The 23,374-nt window shown below is 39.1% G+C and overlaps 2 protein-coding genes and 1 long non-coding RNA gene across 3 annotated transcripts; all 3 read left to right on the top strand.

The window, feature by feature from the left end:
* The first annotated feature begins 1,020 nt into the window (after positions 1 to 1,020).
* On the top strand, positions 1,021 to 1,393 carry LOC119767850 (60S acidic ribosomal protein P2-alpha-like). Its single transcript, XM_038257524.1, has one exon. The coding sequence runs from the start codon at positions 1,040 to 1,042 to the stop codon at positions 1,232 to 1,234; it is 195 nt and encodes a 64-aa protein (XP_038113452.1). The 5' UTR covers positions 1,021 to 1,039; the 3' UTR covers positions 1,235 to 1,393.
* A 4,853-nt stretch (positions 1,394 to 6,246) lies between these two features.
* Positions 6,247 to 7,721, top strand: LOC119767539. Its single transcript, XR_005277579.1, has 3 exons — positions 6,247 to 6,334; positions 6,405 to 6,904; positions 6,964 to 7,721. It is a non-coding gene; the product is annotated as an uncharacterized LOC119767539 (long non-coding RNA).
* An 11,352-nt stretch (positions 7,722 to 19,073) lies between these two features.
* LOC119766273 lies at positions 19,074 to 21,920 on the top strand. The gene is made up of 3 exons (XM_038250717.1): positions 19,074 to 19,366; positions 19,429 to 20,695; positions 21,315 to 21,920. Exons 1-3 carry the CDS (start codon positions 19,074 to 19,076, stop codon positions 21,918 to 21,920), a joined length of 2,166 nt encoding a protein of 721 aa, XP_038106645.1.
* Positions 21,921 to 23,374: the final 1,454 nt, after the last annotated feature.

The raw sequence follows: 23,374 nt of genomic DNA, 5'->3' as shown, positions 1-23,374 counted from the left end.
CACAAAAATGGGTGGCAACTTTTCCCGTCGTTCAAGTTCTTCCTTCTCGCTCACGTCCACAGGGAGGGTAGCGAACTGGTTTTCAGACGAATTTTGAGCGTCCTTGCTCAAACTGCCTGGCTTTGCAGGTAGTGTTCGGCATTCTTTAGCTTCTTCAAGTCTGCCGATCCTGCTGGTGAAGACCGCCTCTTTTTCTTGCCGTGAGGCATTTTTGCACTTTTTAGCACTTTTCAGGAGCTAATATCCAGGAGTACCTCACTACGTGGCCGAATGGCTACGCTGTCCGCTTTGTAAGCGGATGTTTCTGGGTTCGATTCCCATCTGGTGCAACCTTCCATCGGATGAGGAAGTAAAATGTCGGTCCCGGCCTTGGTTGTTAAGCCGTTAAGTCATTCCAGGTGTAGGAGTTGTCTACACGCCATAAGTACAAACAACACACCAAACCAAGCCTACCCCGGTGGAATCGCTGGCGGCGGTTGGTCTCGCAATCCAAAGGTCGTCAGTTCAAACACTGGGGTTCCTTGGAGTAAAAAGAGGTTTGGTTGCTCTCCCCATTCTAGCCTTCGGACTCCTAGGTTCGAGCAGAAACTTGCAATAGAGACCACAAAAGACCCGGGGGTCGTTAATGTGGATGGTTTGATTTTGACCTCACTGATTGGTGGTCCACAAAGGAATCATTTTTTTGATTTCAATTTGTTTTCGCGAATGCTTCCGGAAGAATTCAGTTAATTTCTGTTGCTAGAAGCTGCAAAAGGTCCATTTCCGCATCTAGTTTTCATCGAAGGTTTCGGATTCGCGGAAAACCGGCAGCTTCCTTAAATTCATAACGATCATAATAATAGACATCACATTGTTTTTTCAGACTGAATTTACTAACTAAACGGGACAAACACAGATCATCCAGAGGAGATGGGCGGGAATCGAACCCGGGCCCCTAGCACACATGAAGGATCTGCAGCCGATGCCGCTAACCACCGCGCCACGGGGTCCTCATCTGAACTTCTTGCTGGGCCTGTTCGCGGCAGTTGCGCACTTGCGCATGTTTCTAATCGCCGTTCCGTCGAACCCCGACATCGAGAAGGTCCTTAACTCGGTCGGTATCGAGGCCGAATCAACCCGAGTCGCCAAGGTGGTCAACGATCTGAAGGACAAGTCCGTCGAGGAACTGATCGCTACCCGCCGCGAGAAGCTTATTCGGGTTGCACAGTTTAACGGAATTAAACGCGAGAAATGAGTTTTACAAACGAATTAAATGTATTTCGATTCGAGCGCGAGGTTTACAGTTCGAGATCAACTTTGAGAGTGAGAAACGGAAGTGGCAAAACGCAGAAGGCGTTGTTGCTCGCAAGCAAGAAAGGAAGCACAACTGTCAAAGTGGCGACAACGGTCGAGGGATAGGACAGTCGTTGTTTACTGCCGGGCGCTGCAAGTCCAAGCAGTGAAGACAGCTTCCGGTGCTTCACGGCTACTACGGGTTTGGTGAGCACGTCCGCAATCATGTCCTCGGTCGGACAGTACTCCAGCTGTAGCACCTTCCGTTCACAGAGTTCCTTCACGTAGCAGTGCTTGGTATCTACGTGCTTGGAACGCCGCGTTGTTCTTTCTGCTGCAACAAATTTGATGCAACTTTGGTTGTCCTCCTTGATGGTCAACGGTTTCTGCTCCGGTTCACCGAAGTCTTCCATCAGGGTCAGCAGCCAGACTGCTTCTTGGGATGTGACAGGGTCACGCACTGCTGGAGACGACTTGCCCAGGAAACAGCTCCTCCGGAATAGAGGAAGACGGATCTGGTTGTAGATTTCCGGGTCTTCAAATCGCCGGCCCAATCCGCGTCGGAGTAGCCGACCAATTCTTCGTCTGGATCGTCGTAGTGGAGCTGCCAGGATTTCGTGGCTTTGAGGTAGCGGACCACTCGCTTGGCCGCCGCCATGTCCGCCTGCGTGGGCGCCGTGACACTCCGTCCGAGTATCGAGGCACTGACTGCTATGTCCGGTCTGGCACAAACCGCCACATAGAGGAGCGCGCCGACGAGGCTCCGGTACTCCGTGCTGTTCTCAAGTGGACGACTTTCTTCTACGGTCTTGATGAATCCTTCGTCCATTGGAGATTTGGCACCTTTGGCATCCGAGAGTCCGAAACGTTCAGCTATACGGTCGATATAGCCTTCGAGGGAAATGCCGTACTTCCCTTCGTTGCACTTGACCTCCAGCCCCAGGAAAAAGTTAGCTGGGCCAAGGTCAGTCATCTTGAACTCCTTCTTGAGCAACGAATAGATCTTCTCGATTTTACCCCCAGACTTGCAGCCGACCAAGATGTCGTCAACGTAGACTAACAGGTAGATGCGCTTACCTTCGACGACCTTCACGTAGAGACAGGGATCTGTGGTGCTCTGCTCGAACTCCAGTTGCTCGAGGACCGTGTGCAGACGCTGGTTCCAGCAACGGGCCGACTGTTTAAGCCCGTAAATGCTCCTCCTCAAACGGCACACCAAGTCCTCCTTGCCTTGCTCTTCGAATCCGGCGGGCTGCCTCATGTAGAATTCCTCTTGCAGCACTCCGTTCAAGTACGCCGTCTTGACGTCGAAGTGTCGCAGTTGCAAGTTGTGTTTGCTCGCGACGGCCAGTAGCATCCGCAGCGTTGTTTGCTTGATAACTGGCGCAAACACTTAATCGTAGTCCTGTCCGAACTTTTGGCAGTAGCCCTGGGCTACCAGACGATCTTTGTACTTGATGGCCTCGCCCGCAGCGTTCGTCTTGACCTTGTACACCCAGCGACAGCCGACGGGTTTGCAGCCAGGCGGCAGCGGTACCAGGTCCCAGGTTCCGTTTTCGGCGTGTGACTGCAGCTCTTCTTCCAAGGCACTTTTCCACTCAACACTTTGGTCACACCGCAGCGCCTCCCGCACACTTGTTGGTTCCGCTTCGTCTTTCGTGGGAGCCGCAGCAACCACGAAAGCTTCGTCAAAACGGACTGGTGGCACACCCTTGGTTAATCGCAGCGAGCGTCGCGCAATCTCGTTGAGAGGAAACCCGTGGAAAGACAAATCTCCCTCCGACGCGTTTTCGTCAGGGATTTGACACGCATGCAGTTTCCTGAAGTCCCCACCAGAGGCGCTGTCAATATTGTTTACGTATGGTTTTTGAAAAGGTCGTATGAAACAAATACAATTTTTTTCTCAAATGATGTTTTTTGTTAGTTTCTACCTCGGTTTTAACTTTTTTTGCATATATATTCGAGATAGTTACAAGTATTACGTTATTTTTTTACATTTAACATTTATTAGATCAATAAAACAAAGTTCTACTTGGCCTTGCAAGAAAAACTACACAACACACTGAACTGAACTAAAAACTGAATAGCATCAGTTTCCTTGAAACAAAATAAAATTTGTTTGATATTTCCGTTGTGTTAAAATGAATTACGCTTTCAGAATACTAACTAAATTTCTGTCGAAAATGCTTTAAACTAGCTGTAACTGAACACCAAAGTGCTGATAAGCCAACATTAGGTTCTCGATGGAATTATATGCTATTCCCCTAGTTCAAATTTGAGAAAAAACATAAATCTTTCTAAAGACAAAAAACCGGAAAAAAGTTTTTATTTATGTAATTTATGTCCGATGCGCATACGACCTTTTCAAATGCCACGCGCTAAAAACTTGGTTCGATCTTGGTTCGATTTTGACTTCACTCGCTTTGTATGTGGATGACAGTCGTGTCGTAACCGTGGTTTTCGTACACGGACGTTTCCAGTTCCGAAATTCCTGTTTCGTCGGTCGTGTCCCCGTCCAGCTCTATTTGCTCCACGTCTGGCTCTAGTTGCTCCACGTCGTCTTCGGTCGTTTCTGCACTCGGGCCAGCAACCGCAAGCTCGCGATCGCGCTGCTCTCCACCGCTGATCGGTACGTCAAACGTTTCCGGTTTCTTGGCCGCATCAGGCTCTGCCTCGTCCGCGAACAGGTCGTCGCTGTTTTGTACTCCCTCCTCACCGGTGCTCTCCAGAAACTTGGCATCGCGGCTAATGACGATCCAGTCGGCATCCGGATGCAGGAAACGGTAGGCTTTACGCCTCGGGGCAAGACAGTGAGCAAGAGAGTTACTCTGGTTGCTCCCGTTTCCTCTAGTTTGCTCCCGTTTGCTCTGAAATTTTACTTTTGACCGTTTTCAGCTCATTCCTCTCTGTTGCTCTACATTCCTCCAGATTCCTCCCGATTGCTCCCGTTTGCTCTCGGTTGCTCCGAATATTTTAGGAGAGATCTCTTCGAAGAGAGCAAAAAAAGAGAGAAGAGCGAAACAAGGAAATGTCATTTTGTTGTTTGTTTACTCTGAACAGATTCTGTCCCGCCAAGTTATTTTTTCCAAACGCTGACTCCAGAATCTAACCTAGTTCCCTGGCATGATTGGCCATATTAAATACACTCGGAGTGTCGGTCAGGTCCTACGGTGGCTATGCAAATGAGTCACGACGGAGCTAACAGAATGGAACACAGCCTGTGCTTCAAACGGCGACCAAACCGGCGGTGGGAACAACGACGTCAACAACGGCCACTTGTCCGGTATTGTCTTGAGAAGGAAGTGGCATTACTCCTACAGAGGCTTGGCGGGGTTCGGTTCAAGTCGACTGGTAGTACAGAGGCAAGAAGACGAATGGCACAAAAGATCCGCATCGGAATCCTGTCCATATTCCTGCTCGAGTTGGCCAGAGATGATCTGCCTCCAATTCTCTTCAATCCGTTTCTGAAAATGCTCGCCGCAATCCGCTTGGAATTCGTTCAATCTGCTGCCGCAGTGACCATCTCGTGGGACAACAAGGAACAGAACCTTGGTTCCGAGACGGTTCATCGTCGTCGAGCTTTGAGCAAAAACATCAACCCGTACGATGGGGGGAGGGAGTGCCCTGAAAGCTGAACTCGTCCAAACCATGGCCGTACTCGGCAAATCCAAAGAAACTATCCTTCAACTGAGGGACAATCTGGAAGCGCCCCAGGTCATTCCGACCCAAGGTGCGAAAAGAACATCCGAGATGTGACAGTCATATTCTCGGCCGTTGACTACACTTGTGGAAGCGATGAATCCGATCTTTGTCGCTTCAATGACCTGTCCCTTCTCTGCGAGCGACACCGGGTACACCGCGGACAGTCGACGCTCGACGAGAAACAGCTTGTCATCGTTGGTCATATGATCCGTACATCCCGAGTCGATGATCCACAAGACCTCTCTCGAAGCGTGTCCGGAACTGCCAAGTGATTCAGTCCCTCGCGCCGCGACGAAAGCAAATGCTCGGCTTGTATCCTCCTCCTGGCCGCGATCATCCTCCCTCTTGCTGAGGTTGAACGCCCGTTTAGGCGGGCCCGGCCTTCTTTTCTCCGTGTTTCTTGCTTCCTCTCCGCTAGCATTCGGGCATTCAAAGGCCCTGTGTCCTGGCTCGTTGCAACGCCAGCATTTTCCCGTGAACTTTTTGGGGGCTCCGAGAAAAGCTGCTCGTCCCGTGGGTTCTTCCTCGTTCATCTCTGAGCGCCGAACCTCTTTGTTCAGCAACCTGGCCTTAGCCTTCCGCAGTGTGAGCTCTTCCATTGCCAAAAGCACCGTCACGATGTGCTCGTACGATCGATTAAAAGTAGGTTTTGTTATTTGTTTTTGCAAAACTGCATATTTTTAACGAAAGTGACAAAAATATTCGTAATCACCTTTTACCTCTTGGTGGCGATTTGTGTTAGTATGTGAGTGGTCGATGTTTGCGGACGTGCACGCAGAACACAGAACAGTGAGAACTAGCGAAAATGCCTCACATTATTCTGATACAAGTCGCCATATTGAAATTGCTTGAAGATTCATACCCGTGACCTTAGGCTTCTTTTTTAACGTGGTCCAGCAACTCCCGCTCCGCCAAGGTCAGTTCGAGGCGAAACTTCCAGTCCGCGAAGTCCTTGCCGTCGAAGATCGGATAATCCGACTTTTCCGAGGTCATTTCGCGCTGGTTCCCATAACCTGTAGCCGTAATAAAACTCGATACTTTACGGTGTGAAAGCAAATATATTTTTCGTGTTGTTTGCTCATAGATTTTCCAGACTGCCCACACTAACTTTTGGGGGGGGGGAGCGGGCGATTATCGTGGGTTGCCAGTGCCAGTCAAGACGCTTTAGTTCAGACACAATCCTCAAAAATTTAGATTTTTTGTGGCAAACGCACACCATCATGTTTCACGCACGCCGACACGCACACTCTCGCACGCTTCATAACGCGCCAACTGTCAAACTTTTTCAGTGACGTTTATCAGAAATTTCGTGCCTTTATTTAGTAAAAAGTGTTGATGCGATTTTGCCTCAAACTTTCAGGTAAGTTTTTTAGGAAAATAATAAACATTTCATGATCTAATTCAATATTATTTTGCTTTTCGACAAACAGAAACACTTGGCAGCTGAAATCCACAGTCCAACAAATGTACGGTCCAAGTTTTGCACGGTCCCTTCGCCACGGAAACTTGCTTGATTAATCAAGCTGCCGGGAACGTCCCTTGACCGGGCCTACAACCAGAATATGGGAAGCTCGCCGATCCGCGACCAAAACATCACTCCACTCCAACTTTTCTACCCCTTCCGATGGAAAGTCCTAAGTATTTCCGGTATTTCCGGTGTGTTTTCGATTCGGCGACCAGTTCCGTGCTAGCAGCCGACAATTTATAGTGGATATCAAACCCACCGGAAGTGCCGTAAGCTGTACTGAAGGAATGGCTCAACGGGTGCATCCACTTTGGGCAGGTGAAGACGAAAAAGACTTGCGGAAGTGTCCTGGTCAACCTGATTCCCATCATGCACAACTTGAATGCTCCTCCATCAACTTTTGGTCTAAGAACGCTCGAAAATTCAATCCGAATCGGCGTACGTGGTTCCTTAGAGGTTGAAAAGGTTTGTAGATTTTATTGAATGTCTTTTTTTGAGTTTAACGTTAGTTTTTCTTCGAACAGGTTCTGCCTTACATACAATCGAGCGGGGAGAATTTTCGCCAGGCGTTTCTGTTGAACAGCGACGCCTTCGGCAACAAGCGCTTTCCCCGGCAAACGTGACTTCCACCTGTCAGAGTGGTACGATCCGAATCAACGAAATCACGTCACGGCTTGGCGATGAGTCCAGCACGGCCCAAAACCTGCTGGCTCGGATCACCCAGAACGCACTGCTGCGCAAAAAGCTGCAAGTCCAGCGCAAGGTGCTGTACGAGCAGGCCGTCGAACCGGCCGTCCAACAGTTTGTCCAGTCCTTCTGCCTCAACATCCATCGCAGTCTGTTGGTGCTGAGCAAAATGGTCGCCGGAGCGAACCCACCAACTCAATGTTCCCCGACGGATCAACCGAGGCCGAGCTGTCCATCTCGCTGCAGCAAACGCTGCATCTCTCGCAACCCCAGGTACGTTACGCCGCCGGGCTGGCCGAGTTCGTTTCGGCCATGGTTCCGTCACCTGGAACCTCAACTGAGCAGTGTTGATTTGCTGATTCGCATTTGTTCCTTTTTTTTTTGCTTTTTCCGAGAATTACCTTCTCGCATCCTTTTTGTTCCGTCGCTAGATCTGCGCTTTGATCTGCGGGAAAGTAGTTTTTTTTATTACTTTTCAAAGTTCTCACTTATTTATTTTCTCCCAAAACATTATTTTTTTGACATTTTTTTCTTTTTACTGTGTTTCGTTCCCTCAGTATATTTTTAAAGGCTAAAAGTTTCCATCATTACTCAATATTTTCTTTAAAAGTGCAAAAAATACCCAAAGATACAAAAGAAAAACCAAAAAACTTTAAATACAAAAATACACAAATAGAGAATTACTAAAATAAAAAAAATACAACAAAAAGATATAAAAATACAAAAATGAAAAAATTCAAAAATACAACAATACAAAAATACAAAAATTAAAAAATACAAAAATGCAACAAAAAAATCAAAATGCTGTATGTAAAATGTTTGTATGCAAAAATACAAACCCAAAAAAAAAAAAACAAAAAACACAAATTCAAAGATATACAAATATACCAAAAAGGAAAAAAAACTAAAGTTAACTATGTTTAACTAAATTTAACTGAATTTTTCAAAATTTAACTAAATAAAAGTTAATTTAAGTATAGTCAATAAAATTTAACTTAATATTTAAAAAATTAGGCAAAATTATTTAAATTAAACTAAATTCAGCCACATTTAACTAAATTAAACAAAATTTCAAAAAATTGAGCATATTTTAACTTTTTTTTTACTAAATTTTACAAATTTTAGCAAAACTTAACATATTTTAACTAAATTTTACTAAATTTAACTGAATTTACCTTAATTTGATTGAATTGACTTAAATTCTACCAAATTTGACTAAATTTTACTAAATAACTTAATTTAACCAAATTAACCTTTTTTCCACTTGATTTTACCAATTTTAACTAAGTTTTCTAAATTTAACCCAATTTAACTTAATTCAACTCAATTTAATCTAATTTAAATCAATTTTGCGAAGTTCAATACAATTTATTAAACATAACTGAATTCAACAGAATTAAACAAAAATTAACCAAGCTTTACTAAATTAATCCTAACTCAGCTAGTCATATTAATAAACTCAACAAACAAACAACAAAATTTAACACAATTTAACTTAACATAGCCAAATTTAACTACAATTTGCCAAATTCAACTAAATTTTACCAAAATTTAGCTAAATTAAACATAATTTAACTTAATTTAAGTAAATTTTACTTAATTGAACTAACTTCTACTTAACTTAACCTAATTAAATGTTGAGTTAATTGAATGTAATTAAAATCTATTTTACTAATATTATCTAAATTAAGCCAAATTTAGGTAAATTTAACTGAATTTTACTAAATTTAAGTGAATTCAGCTAATTAAGCTTAATACTTCTTTAGTAAGTAACATTACTGTATTAAGCGAAAAATTACTAAACATAAATAAATTTTACTTAATTTAACCTAATTTTATTTAATTAAACCAAATTTAACTGAATTTAACAAGGAATTTAACTCATTTTGGCCAAATTAAACTAAATTTTACGAAATTTCGCCAAACGATACATTTTTAAACAAAATTTAACTTAATTTACATAAAATTAAATTAATTAACTTTAGTTCTGCCAAACTTAACTCAATCTTACTAAATATAACATAATTTAACTAGATTTGTCTTTATTTTACTTAATTATATCAATTTTTACTTAGTTTATCTTATTTTAAATAATTTAATAATTTAATTTAACAAAGATTAGTGAAAATTATTAAACTTAACTGAATTTAACAAAATTAAACATAGATTTTCTAAACATCACTAAATTTTAGTTTCTAAATTTATCTTATTTAACGTAATTTTACTAAATTTTCTTATTTCAATAAATTTAACCATATTTTACTTAATCATATTCATTTTAACAAAACTTAAATAAATTCAGCAAATTTTACATACATTTAACTTAATTTAGCAAAATTTTACTAAATTTAGCCAATTTTTACTTAACTTAGTTAAATTTATGTAAATTTAACCACATTTAGGAAAATTTAAACTAATTTTGCTTAATTTAGCATAATTTAACTAAATTTTAAAAAAATTACTTAATTCTACAAAATTTACCTAGTTTTACTAAATTTAATATATTTCAACTAAATTTAAAATAACTCAACTTTTTTATACTGATTTTATTAAAATTTAGCCAAATTTAAGAGAATTAAACTAAATTTAAGTAAATTCAACGAAATCAAGCTTTGTCGAACTAAATTTATCCAATTTGAAATAAATTAAAAGAAATTGCAATGAACTTAAATAAATTTTACTTATTTTAACTAAATTTAACTAAATATAATCGAATTTAACTAATTTTAACTTAATATAACTTAATTAAGCCAAATTTAGCTAAATTGAAGCAAATTAAACGAAATTTTACTACATTTAATTAAATTTTACTAAATCTAACTAAATTTTATTATTTTAACTAATTTTTTTAAATTTTAGTAAATTTAAGTCTATTTAACTAAATTTAACTAAATGATACTAAATTTAATTTAGTTTAAATAAATATTACTAAATGTACCTAAATATAGTTCAATTTAACTAACTTGAACTAAATTTCACTAATTTTAACCTGATATAACTAAATTCATCCAAAGTTAGCTAAATTGAAATAAATTATGCTAAGTTTTGCAAAACTTAATTGAATATTAGTTAATCTAACTAAATTTTACTTTTTTAACTAAATGTAACTGAATTCAACTAAATTTAATTAAATCTTACTAAATTCAACTGAATTTAATCAAATTTAACTATGTTTAACTGAAAATAACTAAATTTAAATTAATTTTACTAAATTTAACTAAGTTTAACTAAATTGAAATAAATTAGGCAAAATTTTACGAAACTTAATTAAATTTTACCTAATCTAACTAAATTTTACCTATTTTGACTAAATGTAACTAAATTCAACTAATTTAGTTAAATCTTACTAAATTTAACTAAATTTGACTGAATTTAGCTTGACTTAATATAACTCAATTAATGTAAATTTAACTTAGTTTAAAAAAAATTTCTTAATAAAACATAATTTAGCCAAGGTTAACAAAATTGAACTAAATTAAGCGACATTTCACGAAACTTAATTAAATTTTAACTTAATCTTACTAATTTTCACTAATTTGTCCTAAATGTAAATAAATTCAACTAACTTTAAATAAATCTAACTAAATGTAACTTATTTTGACTAAATCTAACTATATTTAACTAAATTTAAATTAATTTAACTAATTTCAACTTAATATAACTTAGTTTAGCCAAAGTTACGAAACTTAATTAAATTTTACTTAATCTAACTAATTTACACTTATTATTCCTAAATGTTACTTAATTCAACTAATTTTAATTAAATCTATCTAAATTTAACTTAATTTGGCTAAATTTAATTAAATTCAACTGAGTTTTACTAAATTCAACTAAATTTTACTAAATTCAACAAAGTTTAACTAAATTTAACTCAATTGAAATAAATTAGGGGAAATTTGACGAAACTTAATTAAATTTTACTGAAACTAATTCTAATCTATATTTGACATATTTTGACATAATGTAACTTAATTCAACTAAATTTAATTAAATCTAACTAAATTCAACTAAATTAAAATGTAACAAAATTCAACTAAATGTAATTAAATCTTACTAAATTCAAATGAATTTAACAAAATTTAAATAAGTTTAAATAAATAAAACTAAATTCAACTGAATAAAAAAAAATGAATTTAACTAAATTTGACTAAGTTTAATAAACTTTCACTAAACTGAAATAAGTTAGGCAAAATATTACGAAACTTAATTAAATTCTACTTAATTTAACTAAATTTGACTCATTTTGACTAAATGTAACTAAATTTAATTAAATCTTACTAAATTTAACTCAATTTGACTAAATTTAGCTTTACTAAATTTAACTCAATTTAACTTAGTTTAACAAATTTTAACTTAATATAACTTAATTTAGTCAAGGTTAACTAAATTGAAATAAATTAAGCGACATTTTACGAAACTTAATTTAGTTTTACTTAATCTAAGAAATTTTCACTTATTTTTCCCAAAATGTAAATAAATTCAACTAACTATAATTAAATTTAATCAAATTTAATCAAATTTAACTTAATTTGACTAAATCTAACTAAATTAAAATTAATTTAACTAATTTTAACTAATTATAACTTTATTTATCCAATGTTACGAAACTTAATCTAACTAATTTACACTTATTTTTCCTAAATGTTTCTAAATTCAACTAACTTTAATTAAATTTAACTAAAATTCACTTAATTTGACTAAATTTAACTAAATTCAACTTAATTTTACTAAATTCAACTAAATTCAACAAAGTTTAACTAAATTTAACACAATTGAAATAAATTAGGTGAAATTTCACGAAACTTAATTAAATTTTACTTAATCTTATTCTAATCTATATTTGACTTATTTTGACTAAATGTAACTAAATTCAACTAAATTTAAATGTAACTAAATTCAACTAAATTTAATTAAATCTTACTAAATTCAATTGATTTTAACTAAGTTTAAATAAATATAACTAAATTTAACTTAATAAACTGAATTTAACTAAATTTCACTAAATTTAACAAAGTTTCACTAAATTGAAATAAGTTAGGCAAAATTCTAAATTTTACTTAATCTTACTAAATTTGACTCATTTTGACTAAATGTAATAAATTTAACTAAATTTAATTGAATCTTACTAAATTTCAATACATTTTACTAAATCTAACTAAAATTAAATATATTTAATTAAATTTTACTACATTAACTAAGTTTAACTAAATTTAACTAACATTATCTATATATAACTCAATTTAAGTCAATTTAATTTATTTTAACTGTTTTGAACTTGATATAACTAAATTTAGCCAGAGTTAACTAATTTGAAATAAATGAAGTGAAATTTTACAAAACCTTATCAAATTTTATTTAATCTAACATTTTACCTATTTTAATTAAATATAACTAAATTCAACTGAATTTAATTAAATCTTAATAAATTTAACTACATTTTACTCTATTTAACTATATTTAAGGTTTACTGATTTTAACTTAATTTAACTAAGTTTATCTCAATTTAACTAAATATTACAAAAATAAACTAAATTTGTTCAAATTACCAATAAAATCAATTTAATGACCTGTTTACATACTAACCCAATTTATATTTTGTTCAGCATATTAGGTAATTAGCTTAATTTTTGTTGTTAATTCAAGAAAAAAAAATAAAAAAAAATTTGTCGTGTTTATTTGTCACCCTATTTTATTTAATCGCCCTAACATGAAATCCGAAGCAAACAGGAAGGAGAAACCCCCCGGTTTCCGGCACGTCAGTCCCCCGTTTATAGGCCCGTTATCGTGGTCAAAACGGGCCCAAAAGCGTGCCAGAGACGGGCGTAACACAGCGGCCAAAATTCGTAACGCCCGCCTAAATGTTGCATTCTGGCACGCAATGGGCCACAACGAGGGGAAAAAGCGTGCTGAAAATCGGGCCCGCTTTCAGGCAAAACGTCCCCGCTTTCTGGCCGTTTTCCGCCCATTTTTCTATGTGGGTGACAGTTGCTCTTCCGATAACAGGGGTGCCAACCAGGGATGCCACTTGTTTTTTTAAAATGTCTGTAAAAAAGTCTGTGTATGTCTGTGCATTTGTCTAAAATTCAAATATATCAATACACAGTCATTGAAATCCATCAGAAATTGCGTTTTTAGGCATTTGAAGACTAACGAAATAAGTTTCGACAAAAAAGATTACAAAATAATAATTTAGTGAAGTTTTTTTAAAGTCTGTGCACCTCAAAAAATGTCTGACACAAGCTCAAAAGTCTGTGAAACACAGACAAATCTGTGTATCTGGCATCCCTGGTGCCAACTTAAATCAAAATAGGGTTACACGTTAAATTGGAAAGTCTTCTCCTACACTCTCGAGGGTCCGCAGTCCATTTCTCATTGCGGGACATGTTTGACGAGTATTACCTAAACATCCGGAAGAACAGTTTGCAACAGTTCTGGAAGGACCGTCTGTACGAAAGCCGCAAGTCCTGGAGCTGTCGTACTTGGATTACTTCAAGAGGTTGGAGCAAGATCCGATGAACCAGCCCCAAGTAGCATCGCGAAACATGTTTCAAATGGCTAAGTCCAAACTATGTTATATCAGGGGCGTAAAAAAGTTACATTTGTTACAACCATTTGGATTTTGTGGGCGACACTTATTGACAACTAATTTGAAACAAAATATTATGAGTGTCTTTGACCTTCTTTTTGCCTTTTGGGAAACTGAAAAAGCTGATGAGTTGTAACATATTTTGTTATCATTAAGTTATTTTTGTAACAACTTGACAACTTTCCGATTGTTTTTATTTAGTAAGAACTATGTTGTGAATATGTAGCGGTAACATTCATTAGCCAAACAAATTAACGTAATGCGTGATTGTTTTGATTCATTTAGTTTATGTCCGACGAGTAAAAACTAGTGCGGACTTTGAAGAAAAGGAAAGGTCCATAATCGCTTTCGGATTCCGAAATCTGGCGTAAGAACCAGCTAAATGTAGCGTATGAAAAAGACGAAACTGGTAAACATAAATACAGACCCCATTGAAAAGCATACAGAAACCAGAACCTACAATGACTAGCAGATGGATTCATCCCAACCCCTGATTAGGCCTGACGTCTGCCATAGATTCCGACAATGATGCATTGCAAAATTAGTCTGACGATTACGAGCCTGCAGATTTCCCTCAACCCTACCCAAAGAAGATCTCCAGAATTGGGGAATCGACCACCGGAACATAAAAAAGTGTTTTTATACGTTTTTGTGCCCAACAATGCGCTTTCAAAAGACCTACAATCCAAAGTGTCTAGTGGATTTACTGGCGAAAGTGTCGGTGGCTGCGTGATAGTCATTTCCGGTCGGCAATTCTTTCTTTTTTCAGTCTGCACGGCACAAATCATTTTTAATCTAACGAAAACATGAACTGCTCAACACAACTAACCCAAAACGTTTGGCATGTTGACACTTCCCGCTACAAAAGGACAAAATGTGAACACTTGTTTGCAACATTACAAAACATTTGTTGAGATGCTCCAAAAACATTATCTCAACAAAAATGCAACAAACTGAAACTTGGCAAAAATGTCAAACAGCAGGGTCGTATCAAGGGTCGTGTTAAGATGTACAATAATGATTTTACATGCAATCCGAATGTTTTTTACTTTGAAATACTGTAGAAAATACTTTTAATATGAAGTCTTCATAATTTTCGGAATTAAAAGATACACAGGCTAATAATGATCAAAAATATGACTCTGAAGGTTTAATTGGTTTAAAATTGGTAGAATATATTTAATTATTTCTAATCTAATTGTAAATACTTTCAATTCAAAATTTCTTTGTGCATAGAAAATATAATCGATAAATTGGGTCCTAAAATGAAGCTTGGATTTCTGATATTATTGTTTACAGCGATAAAACTTATTTTTGTGAGTACAATGACCCTTTGTACGACCACATAGAGTTTAAAATGGATTTTTAAATCAATTTTGAAAAATTAACCTCGCGGTCCTTCTTGACAGAAAAGCTCCTACTTGACAGCTCGTTCCAAGGGGACCATAGTTGATCCATCGAAAAAATGTTGTCTTGTCAAAAAAAAAAATTCGCATTAAAATGAAAAAAAGTGATCAGAAATGGTTTTTAATCGTATTTTTTACCGTTGTACATAAAAATTTATATAGGGCTTTAGTACCCAATTAAATGTGTCAGTTTAGATAAACAATTATTTTGCTATATATTTTTTTTAATTGGTGCCTCGATTTGACCCTGTTTTCGATGGAGGCCATGCTGTTTCTTTCATTCTTGTAATTTTTTGATGATTACAAATTAAATTGTTCCAGAATTATGCAAATAAACTGATTAAATTTGGTTTGAAATGAATCACATTATTCAAAGCTTGAGGTTTTCTTCTGACTATCTGACGTATTTATAGATAAAAAATCATTAGCATTTATTTTGCAGCCATTTGAAATATTTTTCAAGGCAAAATATCCTTAAAAAATAAGGCCCGTAAAAAAATTAAAAGTATAATTAAATTTCGTTCGAAGAAAGTTAATTCGCAGTTTAATCAGATGTTTAATGACCATTATAACTACCATAATAAGATACTAATCCGAAGAAGGAATGAAAACCATTTTCGAACTTGTAATTTTTTTCATCATCAGCAAAAACATAATTGAGACATCAACATTCCTAAATATGTTTTGCATTTGTTGAGGGGAAGAAATATCTGACAGAATAACTTAACTTCAAGTAAACACTGAAATCAACGTGTTAACATAAAATTGCTGCAACTTAAACATAACATACCTGGTACAACTTTACAAAATTTCTTATTTTGATAACTTAATCGAAACATTTTGACAACATTTTTTCAACAATTTTTTTTAACTTGAAAGATGTTTCAAATCAGCTTCCAAATTGCGCTTTTCCAGTCACGCCAAAGGTTACACATTAGTCGTATCTACCAGTGCTGTTAAACGTTTAAATTAACGACGTTTAACTTAACGGAATCGTTAAAAGTTAACCTAAACGTGAACGCGAACGGAGCCTACGTTGATCTTAACGAGAACGCGAACGGAACACGTTAATTAACGCCGTTAATTAACGTCGTTAATTAACGTCGTTAATTAACGCGTTAATCCTTCTGAGGCCCCGACTTTGAAGGCCTGTATATCCCGAATGACAACATTTAGCGGGTTACTTCCAGTTGCATTTTACGGGCATTAACTGTGACTATGAGTTCCCGGTGAGGTTATTTGTCCAAAACTACCACCGGTTCCGGCAACCCGGAACATCCGTCAAGCATGTTTTTTTAAAGCTTTTGTCATTCAATCGACATTTGAGCCAATGTTATGAAACCTTGTTTGTAGTACATAGGTACACTGAATACCTTGGGTAAGTTCAGGGCATCTGTGGCCACTCCGGAACCGATTCCATGGTACCACGCAAATGGTTCCGATGATTGTGATTATCAAAAGTCGACATGTTGCTTATCAAATTTAGTGAAATGAAACTCATTAATCAGCTATTATCATGCCGGTGTCCTTTGACCCGATCGGACCAATCCGGAACCGGTTACCGGAGACCGGAGGAAGTGTAGTCAGTATAGGAAAAGTCCTTTCATGCGACATATCTAACTTCATGAAATCGAAAATTATGTCCTCTTAGATGCATGTCGATGCCTTATGATTCAATATGTAGATTTTTTATTTTATTCAGGAAATATACAATTAAACTTTTGTATTGGTTCCGGTTGACCAGCCTTTAAACTCCAGTGCGCTTTTGCAGTTTGTAGGCTACAAGATGGTAGGCAGTTGGAGTCCCATTGCATTCCATCCAATAAGGCCAAGTAGCCAGCTGAATTGTACAGGTTTGACACTCTCATCTCGCCGGTTACCATGGAAACCCAATCAAAGAGCCAGTAGTTGCTGTTTATTACGTCAATTGTCAAATTTGCTTGATTTTTAGTTCAAGGCCTCCTAGTTTGCGTTGCGGAACCACTTCCGAATGTTCTGTCAATGATTTTAAAACCAGCCAACCAATACAAGTGTATAGCCACAAAGTAACACAGAGCGAGCAGTCCAAATAAATGTCATTTTACTTTTTGGCTCCATAAGGTTTGCTGGTAGCAGGCGTGCGATGTACCACAAAGTGGAACCATAAATCAAGTGGCAGTGGTAACTCTGTCTTACTCTGTGGTATAGCTAAAATATATTTATTAATAATATGAAATTCTTCAAAGGCGTCGACACTTTATCTATGATGCAGGAGAAGCGAGAGGGGAGGGGGAAGCACTGTGGCCTCCAATGGCCGATTCCGGCCGATTCCGGCCTCCAATGGCCGATTCCGGAAGGATCAACCCTGATGACGTCAGTTTGGCCTTCATTGGTTATAATTAGGGTTAGTGATATTTCACGATTTTACGGACAGCGTGAAATCCGTGAAATTTAGCTTTTTCCGTGAAATCCCGTGAAATTTTATGTTTGTTTGGAAATGTAATGATTTTTTAAAAATAATTTGTCAAACTCAAATAGAAATAAAAATAGCCTTATTAAATACTGTAGAATTAAGCGAGTGAATACCCTTTTTTATTACTTATACAGGGTTAGTGGTTTTTATAAACGATTTCGTGGATGGCGTGAAATTCGTGAAATTTTATAAACTGTTCAGATTTTCAGTTTTTTAAAAAACCAAATAAAGTTAGTTATATTTTCATTCGCTATTATAATTATATAAACTTAAAAAAAATATTTTTTCTTTAAATATTTTGTTTACAAATTATACTGGTTTTGCCCATTAAAATTTCAAAATTATTTGTTGGATATTTAAAAAAAAGTTCAATAAATGAGAATACGCATGCCCTGCATTTTTTTTTTCGAAATATAAATAGAGACCATCCCGAACAAACCCGGTGGAAACTTTTTTGAAAATTAAGAGATTTTTTTCGTGTCACGTTCAAATGTAGTAATGATTTTTTTTATTGAAGATTAATAACTAATGATGCATAAAAGTAGTTCCTGTGATTTTAACATAAAACTTTCAGAGATATTTAAAAAAAATAACGTTCCGCGAAATTTGCGTGAAATTTGGTATTCTAAAATTCAGGTCCCCGAGACATTTGCAATTTTCGAGCGTGAAAAATCACTAAGCCTAGTTATAATTTTCAATTTCATGATGTTTGATATGTCGCATGAAAGGACTTTTCCTATACTCACTACACTTCCTCCGGTCACCGGTAACCGGTTCCGGATTGGTCCGATCGGGTCAAAGGACACCGGCATGATAATAGCTGATTAATGAGTTTCATTTCACTAAATTTGATAAGCAACATGTCGACTTTTGATAATCACAATCATCGGAACCATTTGCGTGGTACCATGGAATCGGTTCCGGAGTGGCCACAGATGCCCTGAACTTACCCAAGGTATTCAGTGTACCTATGTACTACAAACAAGGTTTCATAACATTGGCTCAAATGTCGATTGAATGACAAAAGCTTTAAAAAAACATGCTTGACGGATGTTCCGGGTTGCCGGAACCGGTGGTAGTTTTGGACAAATAACCTCACCGGGAACTCATAGTCACAGTTAATGCCCGTAAAATGCAACTGGAAGTAACCCGCTAAATGTTGTCATTCGGGATATACAGGCCTTCAAAGTCGGGGCCTCAGAAGGATTAACGCGTTAATTAACGACGTTAATTAACGGCGTTAATTAACGTGTTCCGTTCGCGTTCTCGTTAAGATCAACGTAGGCTCCGTTCGCGTTCACGTTAATTTTAACGATTAACGGACGCGTTAACGTTAATTAACGTTTAACAGCACTAGTATCTACTCATTTTGTTTGTTTCAAACTTGTCTGGATTAAGCATCGGTGACAAATAATGTTACTTGGGGTGGATGTTTCGAAGTGGGTCATTCCTCGCCACCTCCCACTTGCCGATCCAAAATTCAACATCGCTCATGACGTCGACATGATCATTGGCGTCAAGCACTTTTTCGCTATCCTGCAGGGTGAACAACTATCGATTGGATCTGGCCTACCAACACTACGCAACACTGTCTTTGGATACGTCGTCGCTGGCGACACGGATGCACCTGCACAACAAACCGTAACTTGCAACGTTACTGCTGTCGAACGGCTGGAAGCTGCAGTTCGCAAGTTCTGGGAGGTGGAGAGCTTTGAGACAGGGAAAGCCCTGTCCCTCGAGGAACGGTATTGCGAGAATCATTTTGTGAAGACCCACACTAGAGCCCCTGACGGTCGGTACGTGGTTCGTCTGCCAATTCAACAACAAAAACCAGAGTGGTCTTTGATGCTTCGTGTAGATCGTCAAACAACATCTCGCTCAACGATCTATGCTACATTGGACCTACGGTGCAACCACCACTCTTGGACACCATTCTGCGATTTCGTCTGCCAAAGTACGTCGTCACTGCCGACGCGGAGAAAATGTACAGGCAGGTACTCGTCCATCCGGACGATCGGCCGTTGCAGCAGATTCTATGGCGATCAACCCCGAACGAGGACCTGAAGATGTATCAGTTGAACACTGTTACCTACGGTACCGCCCCCGCGCCGTACCTCGCAACCCGCGTCCTGAACCAGCTGGCCGACGACGAGGCAGAAAACTACCCCTTCGCTGCTCCTCAAGTCAAGCGATCGTTTTACGTGGACGACTACCTATCGGGTGACAACGACGAGAACCGCTTGATGGAAACTAATCGTCAACTCATCGAACTTCTTGGATCTGGCGGTTTCACCATGCGCAAGTGGTGCAGCAACAGTTCTCGCGTTCTGTCTCACATTCCCGAGGAACTCCGAGATCCCCGAACCGAGTTGGAGCTCAGCGAATCCGGATCGATCAAGACGCTCGGCCTTCTGTGGCAGCCGGTGCCTGACCACCTCAGCTGCAAGGTTCCCGAATACAACTCGACGGAGCCAATCACGAAGGCACTCATTTTCTCGGAATTGTCGCAGCTGTTCGACCCAACTGGTATGGCAGGACCAGTCATTGTTCGAGCAAAAATGTTTCTCCAATCGCTGTGGGAAAAGAACTTCGGGTGGACCCAAGAGCTGCCAGAGGAGTATCAAGAATGGTGGAAGCAGTACAGAATCGAAATTCGCGTCCTCAGCATGCTCAAAATCCCTCGCCGAGTTCTAATCGATCACTCAGTGGTCATCGAGCTGCACTGTTTCTCGGACGCGTCCGACAAAGCGTACGGCGCTTGTATCTACGTGAAGTCAACTAACTCGTACGGCAGGTCGAAGGTCAACCTGCTCATTTCGAAATCTCGCGTCTGCCCTAGGCGCAGATTAACGATCCCCCGTCTCGAGCTGTGCGCAGCTCTGCTGGGGGCCCAACTGACCGCAGCTGTCCTGGAAGCTACCAACCTGAGCTGTCCAGTGGTCTACTGGTCCGATTTTGCGATCGTCTTGCATTGGATTGCGTCGTGCTCATCAACCTGGAAGGTGTTCGTCTCGAACCGGATCGCAGAAATCCAACGCCTCACGCAGGGCATGCCCTGGCGTCACATCCCAACCCACCTGAATCCAGCAGATCTTATTTCTCGGGGACTTCTTCCTTCAGAGCTGGTTGGATGTGTATAGGCAAGAAAACTGTGACGTAGCAAATGAACTCAAAGAACTCAGTATTCATTTTGTGAGTGCCATTTGAGTGGTTTGACAGGTGTCAAATCGGGACTTAGAATTTTTTTGAATTTGAATTTGCTTCCGATTGCGCGAAACGTCATATCCGAGTTTTTTTTCGTATAAGTGTCCGTGTGTTTGTCCGTGCTTCTAGCCGTGTTCGTGTACGTGCACCTGACCACGTAGTTGCCTGTTCCTGGTCGTTCCCGTGGCCGTGCTCTAGGCCGTGTCTTTGTCCGGACTCCTGCCCGTGTTCGTGCCCGTGCTTCTGGCCGTTTTCGTGTCCCTGGCCGTGTAGGTGCCTGTTCCTGGCCATTCCCGTGGCCGTGTCCTTGCCGTGTTTTTGGTCGAATTTGTGTCCATGCGAAACGGAACAACCGGAACAAAATTATAATTTTAAATGCCCGGAACTGACACCTGTCAAAAAAGTTCATTCGGTTGTTTACCTTTGAGGTTAAGTTCCGCGCTTTTCTCCTTTATTGTGGGAGCACGGACCAGAGGTCATCGAGCTGCCCTCTTCGCATTGGCCCCAAACTGCATTGAACTCTCACCATTACACATGCAGGCTCGTGACGACGAAGCACGCCAAACTGTGTCGGTGCTCACAACAAGCTCTCTCGAAGATCGCATCCAAATCCAAGATCATTCCGCACTCTTGCCCCTGCTCCGCTCAGTCTCTTGGATTCGGAGATTCACGGACAACTGTCGCAGCCGTCCCGAAGAACGACGAAATGGTTTTCTAAAGTTTCGAGAAATTGACAACACACTCAAGCTGCTCATTACACTGACGCAGCGCACCCACTTCGCTCAGGAGATCAAGCATCTTCTCAAAAACCCTGGCCCAGTCCGTAAAGACTTCGATTTCAAATCCCAAATCAAGACCTTGAATCCCTTCATCGACCCGGAGGGTCTGCTCAGAGTGCACGGCCGGTTGGAAAACAGCAGCTTACCGTTCGACACCAAGTACCCCATAATTTTGCCCGCCAAAGCACATCTGACACATCTGATCGCCAAAAACACCCACTGGGATACTCTACACTCGGGTCCACAACTGCTGCTATCGACGCTACGTCAGCGCTACTGGCCGGTCAGGGGCGAGATGTTGCGAGGAGAGTCGTCAACGAGTGTCTGGACTGCTTCCACTGCAAGCCAAGAAGCATTGACCAGATGATGGGGCCTTTGCCAGCAGCTCGTCTCGTTCCGTCGCGCGCGTTCGCGAGCAGTGGTGTCGACTACTGCGGGCCGTTCGCCGTAAGGCCACCGAATCGTCGCGGCGCGTCCGTCAAATTATTCGTCGCGATCGTCGTCTGTATGTGGTCGAAAGCGGTACACATCGACATGGTGTACGACCTCACGCCCGCGTCGTTCATAAACGTCCTAAAGCGTCTCGTTGGACGTCGCGGCCGCGTGACCGTCCTCTACTGCGATAACGCCCGAACGTTCGTCGGGGCTAATCGCCACCTGGAGGAACTGCGCCGAGCATTCGATGCGATGCACTCGTCGGATGCAGTCGCCGCTCACTGTGCACTTCAACCCTGCCCGATCGCCGCACCACGGAGGGCTGTGGAAGGCCGCTGTTAAAAGCTTCGGTCTATACAAGCCAGATGACACATGTCGCCATTTTGAATTTTCTTTGTGCTAAAATTTAGTGCTCATTTAGTGCTATTTAGTGCCCTATACCCCACATTTAGTGCCCTTATAGTTTCCATACAAATTGCCATACAAAATTTGAAATACAAGCCAGATGACACATGTCGCCATTTTGAATTTTCTTTGTGCTAAAATTTAGTGCTCATTTAGTGCTATTTAGTGCCCTATACCCCACATTTAGTGCCCTTATATTTTCCATACAAATCGCCATACAAAAATTTGAAATACAAGCCAGATGACACATGTCGCCATTTTGAATTTTTCTTTGTGCTAAAATTTAGTGCTCATTTAGTGCTATTTAGTGCCCTATATCCCACATTTAGTGCCCTTATAGTTTCCATACAAATTGCTAAACAAAATTTGAAATACAAGCCAGATGACACATGTCGCCATTTTGAATTTTCGTTGTGCTAAAATTTAGTGCTCATTTAGTGCTATTTAGTGCCCTACACCCCACATTTAGTGCCCTCATAGTTTCCATACAAATTGCCATACAAAATTTGAAATACAAGCCAGATGACACATGTCGCCATTTTGAATTTTCTTTGTGCTAAAATTTAGTGCTCATTTAGTGCTATTTAGTGCCCTATACCCCACATTTAGTGCCCTCATAGTTTCCATACAAATCGCCATACAAAGTTCAAAAGTCAAATTTCAGATGTCGCCATTTTGAATGGTTTTCAGTGCTTAAATTTAGTGCTCATTTAGTGCTATTTAGTGCCCTATACTCCACATTTAGTGCCCTCATAGTTTCCATACAAATCGCCATACAAAGTTCAAAAGTCAGATTTCAGATGTCGCCATTTTGAATGGTTTTCAGTGCTAAAATTTAGTGCTCATTTAGTGCTATTTAGTGCCCTATACTCCACATTTAGTGCCCTCATAGTTTCCATACAAATCGCCATACAAAGTTCAAAAGTCAGATTTCAGATGTCGCCATTTTGAATGTTTTTCAGTGCTCAAATTTAGTGCTCA

Source organism: Culex quinquefasciatus, chromosome 2, assembly GCF_015732765.1.
Source record: "Culex quinquefasciatus strain JHB chromosome 2, VPISU_Cqui_1.0_pri_paternal, whole genome shotgun sequence".
NCBI classification, from domain to species: domain Eukaryota; kingdom Metazoa; phylum Arthropoda; class Insecta; order Diptera; family Culicidae; genus Culex; species Culex quinquefasciatus.
Note: the sequence above shows the minus strand (reverse complement) of the source record. Positions and strands in the feature narration are given on the sequence as shown.